General features: G+C 38.7%; 1 protein-coding gene across 7 annotated transcripts in view; it reads right to left on the bottom strand.

Annotated features, from left to right (window-relative positions):
* Nucleotides 1–19,299, bottom strand: part of VPS13B (vacuolar protein sorting 13 homolog B) — an 839,649-nt gene that overhangs the window by 724,855 nt on the left and 95,495 nt on the right. For all 7 annotated transcript variants that reach the window (XM_064384451.1, XM_012455820.2, XM_021675751.2 and 4 more), the window contains exons 13-14: nucleotides 17,355–17,546; nucleotides 10,330–10,499 (exon numbers count right to left, since the gene is read on the bottom strand). In XM_064384451.1, coding sequence (XP_064240521.1) covers nucleotides 10,330–10,499; nucleotides 17,355–17,546 — 362 coding nt within the window. The remainder of the gene's footprint in view (nucleotides 1–10,329; nucleotides 10,500–17,354; nucleotides 17,547–19,299) is intronic.

Genomic DNA, 19,299 nt, shown 5'->3' with positions numbered 1-19,299 from the left:
GGAGATTCCCAGGCGGAGGAGTCCCACGGGTCGCCAGTGAGGCTGTTTCAGCTGGCATGGCTGTTTTGCTGGCGCCCCGGCACGGCAGTTCTCCATGCAAAATACACTGGTCTGGGTGCCCTTTTAAGCTGGCAATTGGAGCTCCAGGAAGGCAGAGTCGCCCATTCATCTGATTAAAAAGGGGACTGAAACAGGGAGACAGGCCAGGAGATTACCGGACAAAAAAGCGCCATGAAATATTAGCACCGCTGTTTCAGCCAACACAGTGGGTTGCAGCACGGGAAATCACACAGATCCTGGCGCCTTTTCAACAGGTGACTGGAATACCTGGGAGAGAGTCGACCGTTCAACTGAAAAAAAAAAAGGCTCTGAGGCAGGGAGCCAGGTGATCAGGCTCGGCTGGTCCCACCCCCCCAAAAAAAAAAAGCAATTGGAAATGCTCTGGGTTGACAGTTTCACAGCAAGCACAGCTGAACCCGGGAGAATCCAGCTCTGTGGGGGATGGGCGTCCACCATTACTGAGGCACTCCACCACTACGGAGGTAGTCCGCCATTGCTGAGGCAGCAGGCCATTGCCAAGGCAAACCACCATTACAGAGAGAGTACGCCATTACAGAGGTGGGCCACCATTGCCAAGGTAGTTCTAACTACACCCATATAAACAGGACTGCAGGGAAGTTCACACGGCAGCTGGGCGGAGCCCACAGCAGCTCAGCAAAGCCTCTGCAAGCAAACAGTGAACAGGCTGCCTCCCGGCTGGGAAGGGCACCCCTAAAAAAAAAGGCAGAAGCACAACGGAAACTCATAAATAAAGCACTAACTACCCTGGACAGAGCACCTGAGAAAAAAAAGGGGTTTATGAGTTCTGCTGCAGCAGACTTAAACGTACCTGCCCAGCAGCTCTGAATGAACAACAGAGCTCACAGCTCAAGATTTAAGCTCCTATAAGGGACAGACTGTCTCCTCAAGCAGCTCCCTGACCCCCGTATATCTAAAGAGTCACCTCATAAAGGAGAGATCAGACTGACATTTGGCGGGTATCCTTCTGGGACAAACATAGCAGAAGAAACTGGTAGCAACGCTTACAGTTCTGCAGCTGCTGCACGTGATCCTCAGGCAAGCAGGGCCTGGAGTGGACCTCAGTAGTCCTACAGCAGAGGGGCCAGACTGCTAGAAGGAAAACTAAGAAATAGAAATAACTTCAGCATCAACAAACTAGACATCCATTCAGAGACCCAATCTGAAAGTCAGCAACTACAAAGACGACAGGTGGATAAATCCACAAAGATGGGAAGAAACTAGCGCAAAAAGGATGAAAACACCCAAAACCAGAACGCCTCTCCTCCTACAAGGGATCAAGACTCCTCACCAGCAAGGGAACAAGGCTGGATGGAGAATGAGTGTGATGAAATGACAGAATCAGGCTTCAGAAGGTGGGTAATAAGAAACTTCTGTGAGCTAAAAGAACATGTTCTAACCCAATGCAAAGAAACTAAGAACCTTGAAAAAAGATTTCACAAAATGCTAACGAGAATGGACAACTTAGAGAGGAATATGAGTGAATTGATGGAGTGGAAAAACACAACACGAGAACTTCGCAAAGCATGCTCAAGTTTCAACAGCTGAATTGACCAAGCAGAAGAAAAGATATCAGAGGCCGAAGATCAACTCAATGAAATAAAACAAGAAGGCAAGATTAGAGAAAAAAGGGTAAAAAGGAATGAACAAAGTCTCCAAGAAATATGGGACTATGTGAAAAGACCTAATCTACATTTGATAGGTGTACCTGAATGTGACGAAGAGAATGAATCCAAGCTGGAAAATACTCTTCAGGATATTATCCAGGAAAACTTCCCCAACCTAGCAAGACAGGCCAATATTCAACTCCAGGAAATACAGAGAACACCACAAAGATATTCCTCAAGAAGAGCAACCCCAAGGCACATAATCGTCAGATTCACCAGGGTTGAAATGAAGGAGAAAATGCTAAGGGCAGCCAGAGAGAAAGGTCAGGTTACCCACAAAGGGAAACCCATCAGACTCACAGCAGATCTCTCAGCAGAAACCCTGCAAACCAGAAGAGAGTGGGGGCCGATATTCAACATCCTTAAGGAAAATAACTTTCAACCCAGGATTTCATATCCAGCCAAACTAAGCTTCATAAGTGAAGGAAAAATAAAATCCTTTGTGAACAAGCAAGTACTCAGAGATTTCATCACCACCAGGCCTGCTTTACAAGAGATCCTGAAAGAGGCACTACACATAGAAAGGAACAACCAGTACCAGCCATGCCAAAAACATACCAAATGGTAAAGAGCATCAACACAATGAAGAATCTGCATCAACTAATGGACAAAACTGCCAGCTAGCATCAAAATGGCAGTATCAAATTCAAACATAACAATATTAACCCTAAATGTAAATGGACTAAATGCCCCAATCAAAAGACACAGACTGGCAAATTACATAAAAAGTCAAAACTCATTGGTGTGCTGTATCCAGGAAACCCATCTCACATGCAAGGATACACAAAGGCTCAAAATAAAGGGATGGAGGAAGATTTACCAAGCAAATGGAGAGCAAAAAAAAGCAGGAGTTGCAATTCTCATCTCTGATAAAATAGACTTTAAAGCAACAAAGATCAAGAGAGACAAGGACATTACATAATGGTAAAATCATGAATGCAACAAAAGAGGTAAGGATCCTAAATATATACACACCCAATACAGGAGCACCCAGATACATAAGGCAAGTTCTTAATGACTTACAAAAAGACTTACACTCCCACACAATAATAGTGGGAGACTTTAACACCCCATTGTCAATACTAGACAGATCAACCAGACAGAAAATTAACAAGGATATTCAGGACTTGAACTCAGACCTGGACCAAGCAAACCAAATAGACATTTGCAGAACTCTCCACCCAAAATCCACAGAATATACATTCTCCTCAGCATCACATCACACCTACTCTAAAATTAACCACATAATTAGAAGTAAATCACTCCTCAGCAAATGCAAAAGAACAGAAATCATAACAAACAGTCTCTCAGACCACAGTGCAATCAAGTTAGAACTCAGAATTCAGAAACTAACTCAGAACTGCACAGCTTCATGGAAACTGAACAACTGGCTCTTGAATGTTGACTGGATAAAAAATGAAATGAAGGCAGAAATAAAGATGTTCTTCAAAACCAATGAGAACGAAGACACAACATACCAGAATCTCTGGGACACATTTAAAGCAGTTTCTAGAGGAAAATATATAGCAATAAGTGCCCACATGAGAAGCAAGGAGAGATCTAAAATTGACACCCTATCGTCAAAATTGAAAGAGCGAGAAGAGCAAGATCAAAAAAACTCAAAACGTTGCAGAAGACAGGAAATAACTAAGGTCAAAGCAGAACTGAAGGAGATGGAGACCAAAAAAATCCTTCAAAAAAATCAATAAATCCAGGAGCTGGTTTTTTGAAAAGATCAACAAAATACACAGACCACTAGCCAGATTAATAAAAAAGAAAAGAGAGAATAACCAAAAAGATGCAATAAAAACGATAAAGGGGATATCACCACAGACTCCACAGAAATTCAAACCATCATCAGAGATTATTACAAACAACTCTATGCACATCAACTAGGAAACCTGGAAGAAATGGATAAATTCCTGGACACTTGTGTCCTCCCAAGGCTAAACCAGGAAGAAGTCGAAACCCTGAATAGACCAATAACAAGGTCTGAAGTTGAGGCCGTAATTAAGAGCCTATCACCCAAAAAGAGCCCAGGTCCAGATGGGTTCACAGCCGAATTCTACCAGACATACAAAGAGGAGCTGGTACCATTCCTTCTGAAACTACTCAAAATAATCCAAAAAGAGGGAATCCTTCCCAAATCATTTTATGAGACCAACATCATCCTGATACGAAAACCCAGCAGAGACTCAATAAGAACAGAAAACTTCAGGCCAATATCCATGATGAACATAGATGCAAAAATCAATAAAATACTGGCAAGCTGATTCCAACAGCACATCAAAAAGCTTATCCACCATGATCAAGTAGGATTCATCCCGGGGATGCAAGGCTGGTTCAACATACACAAGTCTATAAATGTAATTCACCGCATAAACAGAACCAAAGACAAAAACCACATGATTATCTCAATAAATGTGCAGAAGGCCTTTGACAATATTCAACAACCCTTTATGCTAAAAACCCTCAGTAAACTAGGTATTGACGGAATGTATCTCAAAATAATAAAAGCTATTTACAACAAACCAACAGCCAATATCATACTGAATGGGCAAAAACTGGAAGGAATCCCTTTGAAATCTGGCACTAGACAAGGATGCCTTCTCTCACCACTCCTATTCAATATAGTACTGGAAGTTCTAGCCAGAGCAATCAAGCAAGAAAAAGAAATAAAAGGTATTCAAATAGGAAAAGAGGAAGTCAAATTGTCTCTATTTACAGATGACATGATTGTATATCTAGAAGACCCCATCGTCTCAGTCCAAAATCTCCTGAAACTGATAAGCAACTTCAGCAAAATCTCAGGATACAAAATCAATGTGTAAAAATCACAAGCATTCCTATACACCAATAACAGACTTAAAGAGAGCCAAATCAAGAACAAACTGCCATTCACAACTGCTACAAAGAGAATAAAATATCTAGGAATACAACTAACAAGGAATGTAAAGGACCTCTTCAAGGAGAACTACAAACCACTACTCAACGAAAAGAGAGGACACAAACAGATGGAGAAACATTCCACGTTCATGGTTAGGAAGAATAAATATCGTGAAAATGGCCATACTGCTTAAAGTAATTTACAGATTCAACGCTATCCCCATCAAGCTACCAATAACCTTCTTCACAGAACTGGAAAAAACCACCTTAAACTTCATATGGAACCAAAAGAGAGCCCGCATAGCCAAGTCAGTTCTAAGCAAAAAGAACAAAGCGGAGGCATCACACTACCGGACTTCAAACTATACTACAAGGCTACAGTAATCTAAACAGCATGCTACTGGTACCAAAACAGAGATATTGACAAATGTCAATTATACATTTGTTCCAATGGAACAGAACACAGGCCTCAGAGGCAACACAACATATCTACAACCATCGATCTTTGACAAACCTGATAAAAACAAGCTATGGGGAAAGGAATCCCTGTTTAATAAATGGTGTACGGAAAACTGGTTAGCAGTCTACAGAAAGCAGAAACTGGACCCCTTCCTGACACCTTACACTAAAATTGACTCCAGATTGATTAAAGACTTAAACGTAAGACCTAACACCATAAAAACCATAGAAGAAAATCTAGGCAAAACTATTCAGGACATAGGCGTAGGCAAGGACTTCATGACCAAAACACCAAAACCATTGGCAACAAAAGCCAAAATAGACAAAAGGGACCTAATCAAACTCCACAGCTTCTGCACGGTGAAAGAAACAGTCATTAGAGTGAATTGGCAACCAACAGAATGGGAAAAAATTTTTGCACTTTACCCATCTGACAAAGGGCTGATATCCAGAATTTATAAAGAACTAAAACAGATTTACAAGAAAAAAACAAACAAGCCCATTCAAAAGTGGGCAAAGGATATGAACAGACACTTTACAAAAGAAGACATACATGAGGCCAACAAACATATGAAAAAATGCTCATCATCACTGGTCATTAGAGAAATGCGAATCAAAACTACATTGGGATACCACCTCATGCCAGTTAGCATGGCGATCATTAAAAAATCTGGAGACAACAGATGCTGGAGAGGATGTGGAGAAATAGGAACACTTTTACACTGTTGGTGGGAGTGTAAATCAGTTCAACCATTGTGGAAGACAGTGTGGCGATTCCTCAAGGACCTCGAAATAGAAATTCCATTTGACCCAGCAATCCCATTACTGGGTATATATCCAAAGGATTATAAATCGTTCTACTATAAGGACACATGCACACGAATGTTCATTGCAGCACTGTTTACAATAGCAAAGACCTGGAACCAACCCAAAGGCCCATCGATGATAGACTGGACAGGGAAAATGTGGCACATATACACCATGGAATATTATGCAGCCATCAAAAACGATGAGTTTGCGTCCTTTGTAGAGACATGGATGAACCTGGAAACCATCATTCTCAGCAAACTGACACGAGAACAGAAAATCAAACACTGCATGTTCTCACTCATAGGCGGGTGTTGAACAATGAGAACACATGGACACAGGGAGGGAAGCACTACACACTGGGGTCTGTTGGGGGGAAATAGGGGAGGGACAGTGGTGGGTGGGGAGTTGGGGAGAGACAGTATGGGGAGAAATGCCAGATATAGGTGAAGGGGAGGAATGCAGTAAATCACACTGCCACATGTGTACCTATGCAACAATCTTACATGTTCTTCACAGGTACCCCAAAACCTAAAATGCAATTTAAAAAAATAAAAATTAATTTGAATTAAATGAGAGTGAAAATACAACTTATCAAAATTTGGAGCATGCAGTGAAAGCAATGCTTAGAGAGAATTTTATAGTATTGGGTGTATATATTACAAAAAAAGGAAAACCTAAGCTTACACCTCAGGAAATTAGATAAATCCAAAATAAGAAGAAAAGAATTAAAACAGAAATCAATGAAATTCGGTGGCTCAAGCCTGTAATCCCAGCACTTTGGGAGGCCGAGGCGGGTGGATCACGAGGTCAAGAGATCGAGACCATCCTGGTCAACATGGTGAAACCCCGTCTCTACTAATACAAAAAACTAGCTGGGCACGGTGGCGCGTGCCTGTAATCCCAGCTACTCAGGAGGCTGAGGCAGGAGAATTGCCTGAACCCAGGAGGCGGAGATTGCGGTGAGCCGAGATCGCGCCATTGCGCTCCAGCCTGGGTAACAAGAGCGAAACTCCGTCTCAAAAAAAAAAAAAAAAAAAAAGAAATCAATGAAATTGAAAATAGGAAATCAACAGAGAAAATAAACAAAACCAACAGCTAGCTCAATAATAACCAGTAAGCCTCTCTAGCCAAGCTAAGAAAAAGAGTAAGAGGATACACATTGCTAATGTCAAAATGAAAGAGGCATGCTGTTACAAATCCCAAGGACACTAAAATGATAATTTTTAAAATACTATAAACAACTCTATGCCTACAAATTTAATAACCTACATAAGATGGACCAATTCTTAAAAGATACAAGCTGATGACCCTGAGTATAGTGATGACCTTTAGATATAACACCAAAGGCACAATCTATAAAACAAAGAATTGATACGCTGGACTTCATTAAAAGTTTAGAATTTCTGCTCTGCAAAATACAAGAAAATTAAAAGACAAGCCACAGATTGGGGGAAAATATTTGCAAAAGACTTATCTGATAAAGGACTGTTACCCAGAATATACAAGGAACTCTTAAAATTCAATATTAGGAAAACAAACAACTCTATTGAAAAAAAAAAAAAAAACAGGCAACAGATCTGAAGAGATACCTCACCAAAGAAGATATACAGATGGCAAATAAGCATATGAAAAGATGGTCCACACCCTATGTCATCAAAGTAAACAATGAGACAACACTTCACATCTCTTAGAATGGCAAAGAATCAAAGTCCTGACATCAAATGTTGGTAGGGATGTGGAGCAACATATTCATTGCTGGCAGGGATGCAAAATCACACAGCCACTTTGGAAGACAACTTGGCAGCTTCTCACAAAACTAAACATAGTTTTAGCATACAATCCATCAATCACATTCCTTGGTATTTACCCAAAGCAGCTGAAAACATGCCCATACCAAAACTTGTATGTGGATGTATGTGACTGTTTTACTCATAACTCTCAAAACTTGAAAGCAACCAAGATGCCCTTCAGCAGGTGAATGGATAAGTAAATTGTGGTACATCCATAATGGAATATTAGTAAGTGCAAAGAAGAAATCAGCTATCAAGCCATGAAAAGCCAAAGAGGAACCTTAAATCCATACTACTAAGTGAAAGAAACCAATGTCAAAAGGTTACATACTATATGATTCAAACTATATGACAGTCTAGAAAAGGCAAAACTATGGAGACAATAAAAAGATCAGTGGTTGCCAGTGGTTAGGGAAGTGGGGGATGAATAGGCAGAGCACAAAAAATTTGGGGAGAATTGAAACTACTCTATGTGATACTGTTATAGTAGAAAATTATACATTTGTCAATAGTCATAGAACATAAAACACCAAGAGTGAACCCTAATGTAAACTGTGGACTTCAGGTGAAAATATGTGTCAACAAGAACACAAAATCAAACATTGCATGTTCTCACTCATAGACGGGTGTTGAACAATGGGAACACATGGACACAGGGAGGGGAGCACTATACACTGGGGTCTGTTGGTGGGGAGTGGGGGGGACAGCGGGGGGTGGGGAGTTGGGGAGAGATAGCATGGGGAGAAATGCCACATATAGGTGAAGGGAAGGAAGGCAGCAAATCACACTGCCACGTATGCACCTATGCAACAATCTTGCATGTTTTTCACATGTACCCCAAAACCTAAAATGCAATTAAAAAAAAAAGAGAGAAAGAGACTTGGCTAGGTTATCAAAGCTGGGTAAGTTAAGAACCAGAACAAAGTACTGATATGACACTTGAAAAAAAAAAAAGAAAAAGAAAATGATGTGTCAAGATAGGTTCAATTATAACAAACATACTACTCTGTTGAGGGATGCTGACAATGGGGTAAGCTATGTATATGGGGGTTGAGTTTATGACAAATCTCTGTACATTTCACTCCACTCTGTGAATCTAAAACTGCTCTAAAAAATGCTATTTAAAAAATTAGATGATAGCAAAAACAAAGTGACCAAGTGCAGACATACTTTAATTGTCTCCAGTGAAATTTTCTCTACATGGTCTCTTAATCCATAATACACTACAGTACTTAATTATGAGTGGCCAATAGGGAGCAAAAATAATGTTAATGCAGCTGGGTGTGGTGGCTCAAGCCCGTAATCCCAGCACTTTGGGAGGCTGTGGTGGGTTGATCACAAGGTCAGAAGCTCAAGATCAGCCTGGCCAAGATGGTAAACCCCATCTCAACTACAAATACAAAAATTATCTGGGCATGGCAGCAGGCGCCTACTTGGAGGCTACTTGGGAGGCTGAGGCAGAGAATTGGTTCAACCCAGGAGACAGAGGTTGCAGTGAGCCAAGATCCCAACACTACACTCCAGCCTGGGCGACAGTGTGAGACTTCATCTCAGAAAAATAAAAAAAAAAATAAATAAATAAAAAGTTAATGCATATAGTTAATCCCTGCCATATCTTCTTCTTTAAAGTTAGGACACCTTTATTTCTATGACCATCACTGTCAGCAGACCCCAACCTTTTTGGCATCAGGTATTAGTTTCATAGAGGATAATTTTTCTACAGAGCCAGGGGAAGGGGTATGGTTTCAGAATGAAACTATTCCACCTCAAATCATCAGGCATTTGATTCTCATAAGGAGTGCACAACCTAGATCCCTTGCATGCACAGTTCACAATAGAGTTAGTGCTCCCATGAGACTCTAATGCCGTCGCTGATCTCACAGGAGGCAGAACTCAGGTGGTAATGCTCCCTCACTCTCCATTCACCTCCTTCTTTACAATCCAGTTCCTAACAGGCAACTGACCAGTAACTGGTCAACATCCCAGGGGTTGGGGACCCCTGATCATTATACGGAATGAAAAGGAAAACAAGGCTTAGAGATATAAAGTAATTGTCCATGGCATTATAGCTAGTATATGGTCTGACTTCTAGGCCCATATTCTTCAACATTTTTTAAACACTCTCAGCTTAAGTTTATTTTATTAAAACTATAAATTTAAAATTACATTTTAAAAATCATCATGGTTAATTTTTAGTTCATAAAAATTTTTACATTGCTTTTACTTCATTATGGATAACTATATAAGCAGATTCTTTTATCTTTTTCTTTTTTTTTTTAATTGAGACAGGGTCTCACTCTGACACCCAGGCTGACATGCAGTGGTGTGATCATAGTTTACTGCAGCCTCAAACTTCTGAGCTCAAGCAATCCTCCCACCTCAGCCTCCTGAAGAGTCAGGACTACAGACATGTGCCACAGTGCCTAATTTTTTTTTTTTAAATTTTAGAGACAGGGTCTTGCTATGTTGCCTAGGTTGGCCTGAAAGTCTTAGCCTCAAGTATGAATCCTGCCCCAGCCTCCTGAGTTGCCAGTATTACAGGCTTAAGCCACTGTGCCCAGCTGCAGATATTCTTTTATTAAATGACCAAAAAAAATCCATATAAGAGGGGAAAAAGTGTAGTGAATCACAAAATATACCTTTTCTCCCATAATGACAGGTAGTAAATGGTCCAGCAAGTTGAATTCAGCCATGGAAATTGTGCAAGTACATTTGAGGAGAGTAACACTTGTATGTCGAGTAGGAATATATTCCTCTAGAAAAGCCACCTCTTCAGGATTCAATATTGCTTCATTTTCATCTTTAATATCTAAAATTAAAATGATAAAAATTTAGTAAAGAATATTTTTAAATAATTTTCTTAAACGACTGAAAAATGAATTAATTAGATCTCTAAATTATAAGGTCAAATCCTGTTTTTCAACAATGAAGCAGCTATAAAACAATAACAAATGTACTTTTTACAAATATAAGTTACTCTATTCTAGAATGTAAATGTATTTGTTAGATAAAAATTTACCAGTTTTTTAATATATCTCTAAGAAATCCCCAATTTCTTTCTTTAAAAGAATAACAGCTTTTGGTCATTAAGATACCATTGAGAGAATGTAAAGGCAATATACAGACTAAGAGAAAATATTTGCCACAGATAGACAGGGTGGGGGAAGATCCAGCTCCATGAGGGACTTGTATCTACAGCATATTTAAAAAAAAAAAAAAAAAAAAAAAACTCCTAAAAAATGTTAAGAAATAAACAATCTCATGCCTGTAATCCCAGCACTTTGGGAGGCTGAGGCAGGTGGATCACCTGAGGTCAGAAGTTCGAAATCAGCCTGGCCAACATGGTGAAACCCCATCTTTACTAAAAATACAAAAATTAGCCGTGGTGGCAGATGCCTATAATCCCAGCTATTTGGGAGCTGAGGCAGGAAAATCTCTTGAACCCGGCAGGCAGAGGTTGCAGTGAGCCAAGATCATGCCATTGCACCCCAGCCTGGGCAACAGGAGCAAAACTCCATCCCCCCCCCCCAAAAAAAGAAAGAAATAGACAATCAACCTTTATTCTGAGATGAGATTGTGGTTTTCTATCATTTCTCATGAAACTATATTTATCATATATATATCTTTCCTGTTGAAGACTGTCCTTTATTCTGAGATTGTAGTTTTCTATCATTTCACATTAAAATATTATTTGTCTTATAAAAAAAGACAATCAATAAATAAATGGGCAAAAAAAGACTTGAATAAGCAAAAGACTTGACCACCTATCTAACAGTCAAAAATGATACCAAAAGCTGGTCGACATAACTAGACATCAGGTAGTTGCAAATAAAGTCACAATGTGATAGCACTACATACCCATTGAAATGGCTAAAATGAAAAAGACTGGAGAATACTAAGCACAGAGTAAGCAAACAGAGCAAAGATCAGCAAAATTCTTTAAAGTGAGACACCACGCCCAGCCAATAGGTTACTCCTGAGGTCAGAGTAGTAACCAGAAGAGGACACAATGGATACTTCTGAAGTGCTGTTAAGTTTCTATTTCTTTAACAGTTAGTTACATAGATGTGGCTAAGTTTGCAAAATTTGGCCGGGCACAGTGGCTTACGCCTGTAAGCCCTTGGCTTTGGGAAGCCAAGGTGGGCAGATGACCTGAGGTCAGAAGTTCGAGACAAGTCTGGCCAACATGGCAATACCACCTCACTACTAAAAAACACAAAACTTAGCCAGGCATGGTGGTACACGCCTGTAATCCCAGCTACTTAGGAGGCTGAGGCCGGAGAAATGTTTGAACCTGGGAGGCGGAGGTTGAATTAGGAGGCAGAGGTTGAACTGGGAGATGGAGGTAGAACTGAGTCGAGATCACACCACTGCACTCCAGCCTGGGCAACAGAGAAATCCCCCATAGATTGTGTAGAATAAAATGTTAGAATCTTATCCAAACATAGAAAGGAGTATGTAAATTTACTAAGGTAGCACAGGAAAGCCATGCCATATTGTAAGTCATACAAGAAGGAGACAAAAACTGTTTGAACAATTCTTACGTTTATTAAAAAAAAAAAATGCCTTAATTTTTAATATTCCTTTTAATATTTTTTCATTTCTCTATACATTTATAACAAACAGTAAGAGAATGTTTAATGTTTTGACAAGAATTTCTAAAGGTTGTGGAACAATTTAATTCTTCACATTGATAAAAATCACTTTGCATGGTCTTTTTATACTCCCAAGCTATCACAGCAAGTGAGGATTGCATGCATATTAATGTCAGCTAGAAGGTTCTTTATATACATCACATTTTTGAAATGCTACACCACTTCAGAACTTCAAATAAAGATTATACACACACATACATGATACGTCTACTGTGGCAGAGATTGCTAATTGCTCAAGAGTATTCATTTACTCCTTCTTTCATTTAGCAATAAAACCCTCTGAATTCAAGTGAGGTATATGGACTCTTCCTAGAGATTACCTTCTAGTTAGGTGTAGGGACATGTCACTATTTTGGTCGATGGGATAAGAGTGCCATGTCCTTAAAATGAGACTACAGTGGTTAGTGTCCACTGTACACCAACCACTGTGTCCTTAAAATGACACTACGGTGGCTCACGCCTGTAATCCCTGCACTTTGGGAGGCCAAGGTGGGTGGATCACCTGAGGTCAGGAGTTTGAGACCAGCCTGGACAACATGGCAAAACCCCGTCTGTACTAAAAATACAAAAATTAGCCGGGTATAGTGGCAGGCGCCTGTAATCCCAGCTACTTGGGAGGCTAAGGCAGCAGAACCACTTGAATCTGAGAGACAGAGGTTGCAGAGAGCCGAGATCACGCCACTGCACTCCAGCTTGAGCAACAGAGCAAGACTACATCACAGATAGATAGATACACAGACAGAGAGATAGACAGACAGACACATAGTCTACATACCTACCATTATGCTCTTGCTCCCCCTTCCTCCTGATTAAAATTACACACTATAATGGTGACCTAAACTGACCATGTATATATGGTATATCTCAGGGGTTGGCAGAACAACCAAAGAGAAGGAATCTGGGTCTAAGACAATCTCATAAAACAGAGTTTCCCTGGAATACTGACCACCTTAGATTTTTACATGAGAAAAATAAATAAATGCCAACAGATATATATTAAAAGAGTCAAGGGCCAACACAATGGCTCATGCCTGTAATCCCAGCTCTTCAGGAGGCCAAAGTAGGATTGTTTGAGCCCAGGAGTTCAAGATAAGACTAGGCAACATAGTTGAGACTTCATCTCTACCAAAAAAAAAAAAAAAAACTTAGCTGGATGTAGAGATGCACACCTATGGTCTGGGCCACTCAGGAGGCTGAGGCAGGAGACTCACTTGATTTTAGGATATTAAGGCTACAGTGAGCCATGATCACACAACTGTATTCCAGCCTAAGTGACAAAGCAAGACCTCATCTCAAAACAAAAACAAAACTAAACAGCGAAGCCAATATCCCATTAGAGATATATGTAAATAAAAGTTATAATGAGGTTATTTCTAACCTAAGCAAATGTTCCCTCACAACCGAAATTCGTAACTTCTCCTTCCAATATAAAGGTTTACTACAGAGTTATAGTAATTTGCATGGTATTGACAGTGGGAAAGACCGTAGGTCTACTAATAGAAAACAAACTAGAGGACTCAGAAACAGACCCACACAAATATGCTCAATTGATTTTTGACAAAGGTACAAAACTAGTTCAATAAAGAAAAAATGGTCTTTTCAACAAATGGTGCTGGTGCAACTGAACATTCAAAGATATATAAATAAACCCCTATCTAAACCTCATTCCTTAGGTAAAAAATTAATTCAAAATGATGACATACTTGAGTATAAAATGAAAAACATTAAAACTTTTAGATAAATCCAATTTTAAAAATGGGCAAAAGACATATGAAGTTCACTGAAGAAATAAAAATGGCAAATAAGCATAGAAAAAGATGTTCAACATCATTAGCCAATAAGGAATGACTTTAAAATCGCAATGAGATGCCAGATTACTAATTAAAACTACACATCTATCAGAATGTTAAAATAAAAAACAGTGACAAAACAAAATGTGGGGAAGATGTAAAGAAGCTGGATCACACAGTCATTGTTGGATGGGGATGTAAAATGGTATGGCCACACCTGAAAACAGCTTGGCAGTTTCTTTAAAAAAATAATAATAAACATGCAACTATCATATGACCCAGTAATTGCACAATTAAGCATTTATCCCAAGAAAAGTTCACACAAAAACAAGTACACAACTGTTCAGAGCAGCATTACTTGTAATAGCCCAAAACTAGAGTAATCCCAAATATTCTTCCATGAGTGAAGGAATTAACAAATTGTAGTATATGTATACAATGGAATACTACTCAGCAGTAAAAAAAAGACAAACTACTGATACATGCAACAACTTGAATGAGTCTCCAGAGAATTATACTGAGTAAAATAAGTCAACCTCAAAAGTTTACATACTGTATGATTTCACTAATATTTTTGAAATGGCAGAATTTTAGACATGGAAGACACAAGTTTCCAGGAGTTATCCCTAGCCGCTGGAAAAGAGGAAGGAGAAAGGGACATGGTAGGTAAATGGGAGTGGCTGTAAGATAGCAACACGGCAAATCCTTGTGGTATTGGAAGTGTTTATTTTCTTGATCACAGTAGAAAACACACAAACCTACAAAGGTGATGAAAATGTACAGAACTTAATATACATGCACACAAATGAGTACAAGTAGGGACTAGGAAAATCTAAATTTTATTAAATGAAAACATATTCCAACCCTACTATTTACTATTAAAATAATAAGTTAATAACTCCCTATTCAAAACTTACTAATGACTTCTCATCACATTTAGAATAAAATCGATATTACTTGGTCCCTAAAACCCGATAGGGTGATTGATGTCTACCTCTATGACTTATAAACATTTATCATGCTTCAGCTATACCAGCCTGTTTTTATCCCTGTATGCTGCCACAACTGTTCCTACCTCAAGTCGCTTCCACTTGTCTACATAAAACCCTCTTTTCACAAATATATGCATGATTCACTCCCTTACATCATTCACAAGTTAGCTCACATATAAACTCTCCAGAGAAAACTTTCCTGAAGTCCCTACTAAAACAGTTCTCCTCTCCTTCTGTTTCTAGCACTCTTCCTCACATTTTCTTTTATTTTTCCTCTCTAGTATTTATCAATGACTGAAATGATATTTTTACTTTTTTATTATTTGTCTACCCCATGAGGATATAAGCTCCATAAGAGCAAAGGCTTTGTATGTCTTGTCTTTATACTATCCTAGCACACAGAAGAATGTCTGGCACAGGGGAGGCATTCAAGTAAGATACAATAAATGAATGCATGAATTCATCCAGCACTTACTGTATACTGTGTTAAGTGTGCTTTTACATGAACTGTCTCATTTAGTGCTCAGAACAATCGTTGGAAGTAGGTCCTATCAGTGTATCATTTAAGATAACAGTAAAGTTGCTTGGACAAAAGTAAAGTAATAGAAACTTCAACAAAAACAGAGGCTTTCTTTTTTGAGACAGGGTCTTGTGTTGCTTAGGTTGGAGTGCAGTGGCACAATCACAACTCACTGTAGTTTCAACTTTTCAGGCTCAAGCAATCCTCCCTCCTCAGTCCGAGGACCACATGCACGAGCCACCCCACCCAGCTAATTTTTATTTTATTTTATTTTTTATAGAGACAGGGTCTTGCCATGTTTCCCAAGTTGGTCTCAAACTCCTGGGCTCAAGCAATCCTCCCAACTTGGCCTCTGCAAGTACTGGGATTACAGATATGAGTGACCAGGGTCAGCCCTTATTTCTCTTTCACACAACAATCTAAGTCTAAAGGATCCAGGGCTAACATAGTACCATCACAATACTGAGGACCTAGGTTCTTTTTATCTTGCTACTCTGTCATCCTCAGCATGCAGCTTTAATCTCAGGATCTAAAATGGCAGGTCCAGCCTGTGCCTTTATATTTACTTTCTGACAATGCCTTCCTTTTAAAGTCATGGCCCAAAACATCACATAAAGTTCTGCTTCCATCCCAGTAGGCAGAACCTAGTCATATGACTACCCCTTAAATGTATAGTCTTTATGTTATAGAAATTTCTATTACTATGAAAAATAGAAGGATGGATATTGAGGAGACAATTAGCCATCTCTATCACGATAACTAAACTTATTATAGAGACAGAGAAATGAAACATCAAAGATGTTAATTACATTTCCTAAGGATACTGAGAAGTGAGGGTCAAATTTTAAACCATAGTCTGACTCCACAGGCACAGTTCTTAATTATTATATTATACTTCCCCATTACACTATTATGCTTTACTCTAGAGTTGCTTTACTGCTTTAAAATGGAATTTGTGGCCAGCTGCGGTGGCTCATGCCTGTAATTCCAGCACTTTGGGAGGCTGAGGCAGGCAGATCACTAGGTCAAGAGAGTGAGACCATCCTGCCCAACATGGTGAACCCTGTCTCTACTAAAAAGACAAAAATTAGCTGGGCATGGTGGCCCGCGCCTGTAGTCCCAGCTACCCAGGAGGCTGAGGCAGGAGAATCGCTTGAACCCAGAAGGCAGAGGTTGCAGTGAGCCAAGATCACACCACTGTACTCCAGGCTGGGCGACACAGCAAGACTTCATCTCAAAAATAACAACAACAAAAAAAAGAATTTGTATTTTATGAAACAGTGACAAACATAGCTATCCTCCATGTAGAAAAAATTAGTTGTACAGCAAATTTTTTTAATCCAGTAGGGCCTAAGTTTTCTTGAAAGTTAAATTTGTATGTTTAGAGCCCAACTTTATATCTGGCTCCTTAATGTGAAAAAAAAAAGTCATAATTTACAAGTATCCACTAGAAAAAGTATCAAAAGGTGTAACAATAAAATACTGACAAATACTGGCAAATAAAGTACTTGTGCAATGATTTTTAAATCTTGATCTCTCCAACTTCCACACACAAGTTTATTCTTCAAATAAACAGCTAAATATATCAAAGTCCTTGCAAACAGACAAATTACACTAAAAAGGTAAAGTTAGCAAGACAACACAAGTTAGATTGTATAATTATTCAAAACAAACTGGAATAGATTCAGAATTCATCCAGAAACAAACCTGATTTTAGCCTGCTATATGGTTCATATTCATGTTCCAAGGCACATACAATCATTTTCAAAATCCTATGCACCGCACTGCTATCCAAACGAAAATCAAGAGGACCTATAACAAGGCTTTTGGTGGACTTCTCCTGACCTGTTCCCAAATCTTCACTTTTCCCTGAAGAAAAGTCTTGTTGATTTGTAGAACCTAAAAGAAGTTGAATTTTATATTTTAAGCATCAATCGAATAAACAGAGTATATATTTTAAGATTACTCTTCTCTCATCTTTATAGCTTGTAGTTAATGCCTTAAAATAAATTCCCAATCAGCTGCATACAGAGAATCCTGCTGATTTGTATTTTTCTATGCATATAATATTACTGATAAAAAGCAATTCATTAAATCTATATTTATTCCTGTTATTTAATATGATAACAAGCAATATAAATCAAAAGTGTCATTCTTAGAATATTATTCTGCAAAGCCTAATTGGCTTATATTCAGTGATTCTATACACAATGTGCATTGACTGAGGGGGGACTTTGGAGGAAAGTCCATTTTACTAATTTATCTTGAAGGTCTGTTAAAAATTACGTTATTAAAATAGCATGATCACAGGGTGCCTAGAGAGTTTCATAATGATGATGGAAATGAACAGTAGGTATTACCTGCTTTGAACTTTTTCTAGAATAGATTCATTATGGCTGTGCTCCATGGTACAGAATTCTAGTTCCTAGATTCCTTATCTCCTCAAACACTGTTTTCTAAATAAGATATTGGCCCCACCTGTAGCTATGTGTCATTATCTAATATGTACACTTCTTATATGAGGTTTTTGTTTTTTTTTTGAGACAGAGTCTTGCTCTGTTGCCCAGGCTGGAATGCAGTGGCATGATCTCGGCTCACTACAACCTCTGCTCCTGGGTTCAAGCGATTCTCCTGCCTCAGCCTCCCAAATAACTGGGACTACAGGTGCGTGCCAATATGCCCAGCTAATTTTTGTATTTTTAGTAGAGATGGGGTTTCACAATATTGGCCATGCTGGTCTCGAACTCCTGACCTCATGATCCACCCGCCTTGGCGTCCCAAAGTGCTGGGATTACAGGCGTGAGCCACCGCGCCTGGCAGAGAGATTTTTTTTGTATATAGGAATCCATTATTATAAGTAATAAAAATCATTTTTAATTTATAATGTATTTTGTTTATTCAGACAAAAAGAAGAAAGATTTTTCCAAGATTTAATTACCTTTAGAACCTAGAAAGGCCTATTAAAATAAAACTTTTATATCTACACCTTCTAATAACTTTTATACAAAAATACATTTCCATTATTTCATGCAAAGGAGTACAGTTCAATCTTTAGTCATCATATGAACAAAAATTAATTAAATTTATTACTCACATATATTTAACCAGATGACTCAGTGGGTAGATTTTTTTAAAGTTAACTACATAATACAACTACAAATCTATTAGCCCATATAGACTTAAATGTCACATCAAATAAAACATACAATGTTAATCTCATACATATTTTATAAGATGTATGATTAATACTGACTCACATTAGGAATTAGGTATAAATATCATACCATTCACATTAAAAACCATTACTTTTCATAGCTAAAATCATTACATTTCTAGAGTTACGTGTAAGACAGAATGAGGTAACTTGAAGATAGAAGAACTTCAGTTACAAATCAACATACTCAAAACCCAAGAAAAATGCCCGCTATGGATCCTTTAAGGAATAACAGGCTTCCTAAACAATGTTACTTTATAACAATACTCTTCTTTTAGACCCCCAAATGTCTCTAAAATAACAGAAGCCAATACCCCCATAATGATAACCGAATATAATGCAGTTTAAATTTAGATACCAATGGCTTGTCTGAAATGTAAAAACACAACTGGCTTTTAGCTATATATTTTCAGCTATTTGCTCGTGCCCACCTTTCAT

The sequence above is a fragment of the Aotus nancymaae genome, unplaced genomic scaffold (assembly GCF_030222135.1).
Source record: "Aotus nancymaae isolate 86718 unplaced genomic scaffold, 86718_ANA_hifiasm-v0.15.2.pri h1tg000036l, whole genome shotgun sequence".
NCBI lineage: Eukaryota > Metazoa > Chordata > Mammalia > Primates > Aotidae > Aotus > Aotus nancymaae.
This window is presented reverse-complemented; position numbering and strand designations above follow the sequence as displayed.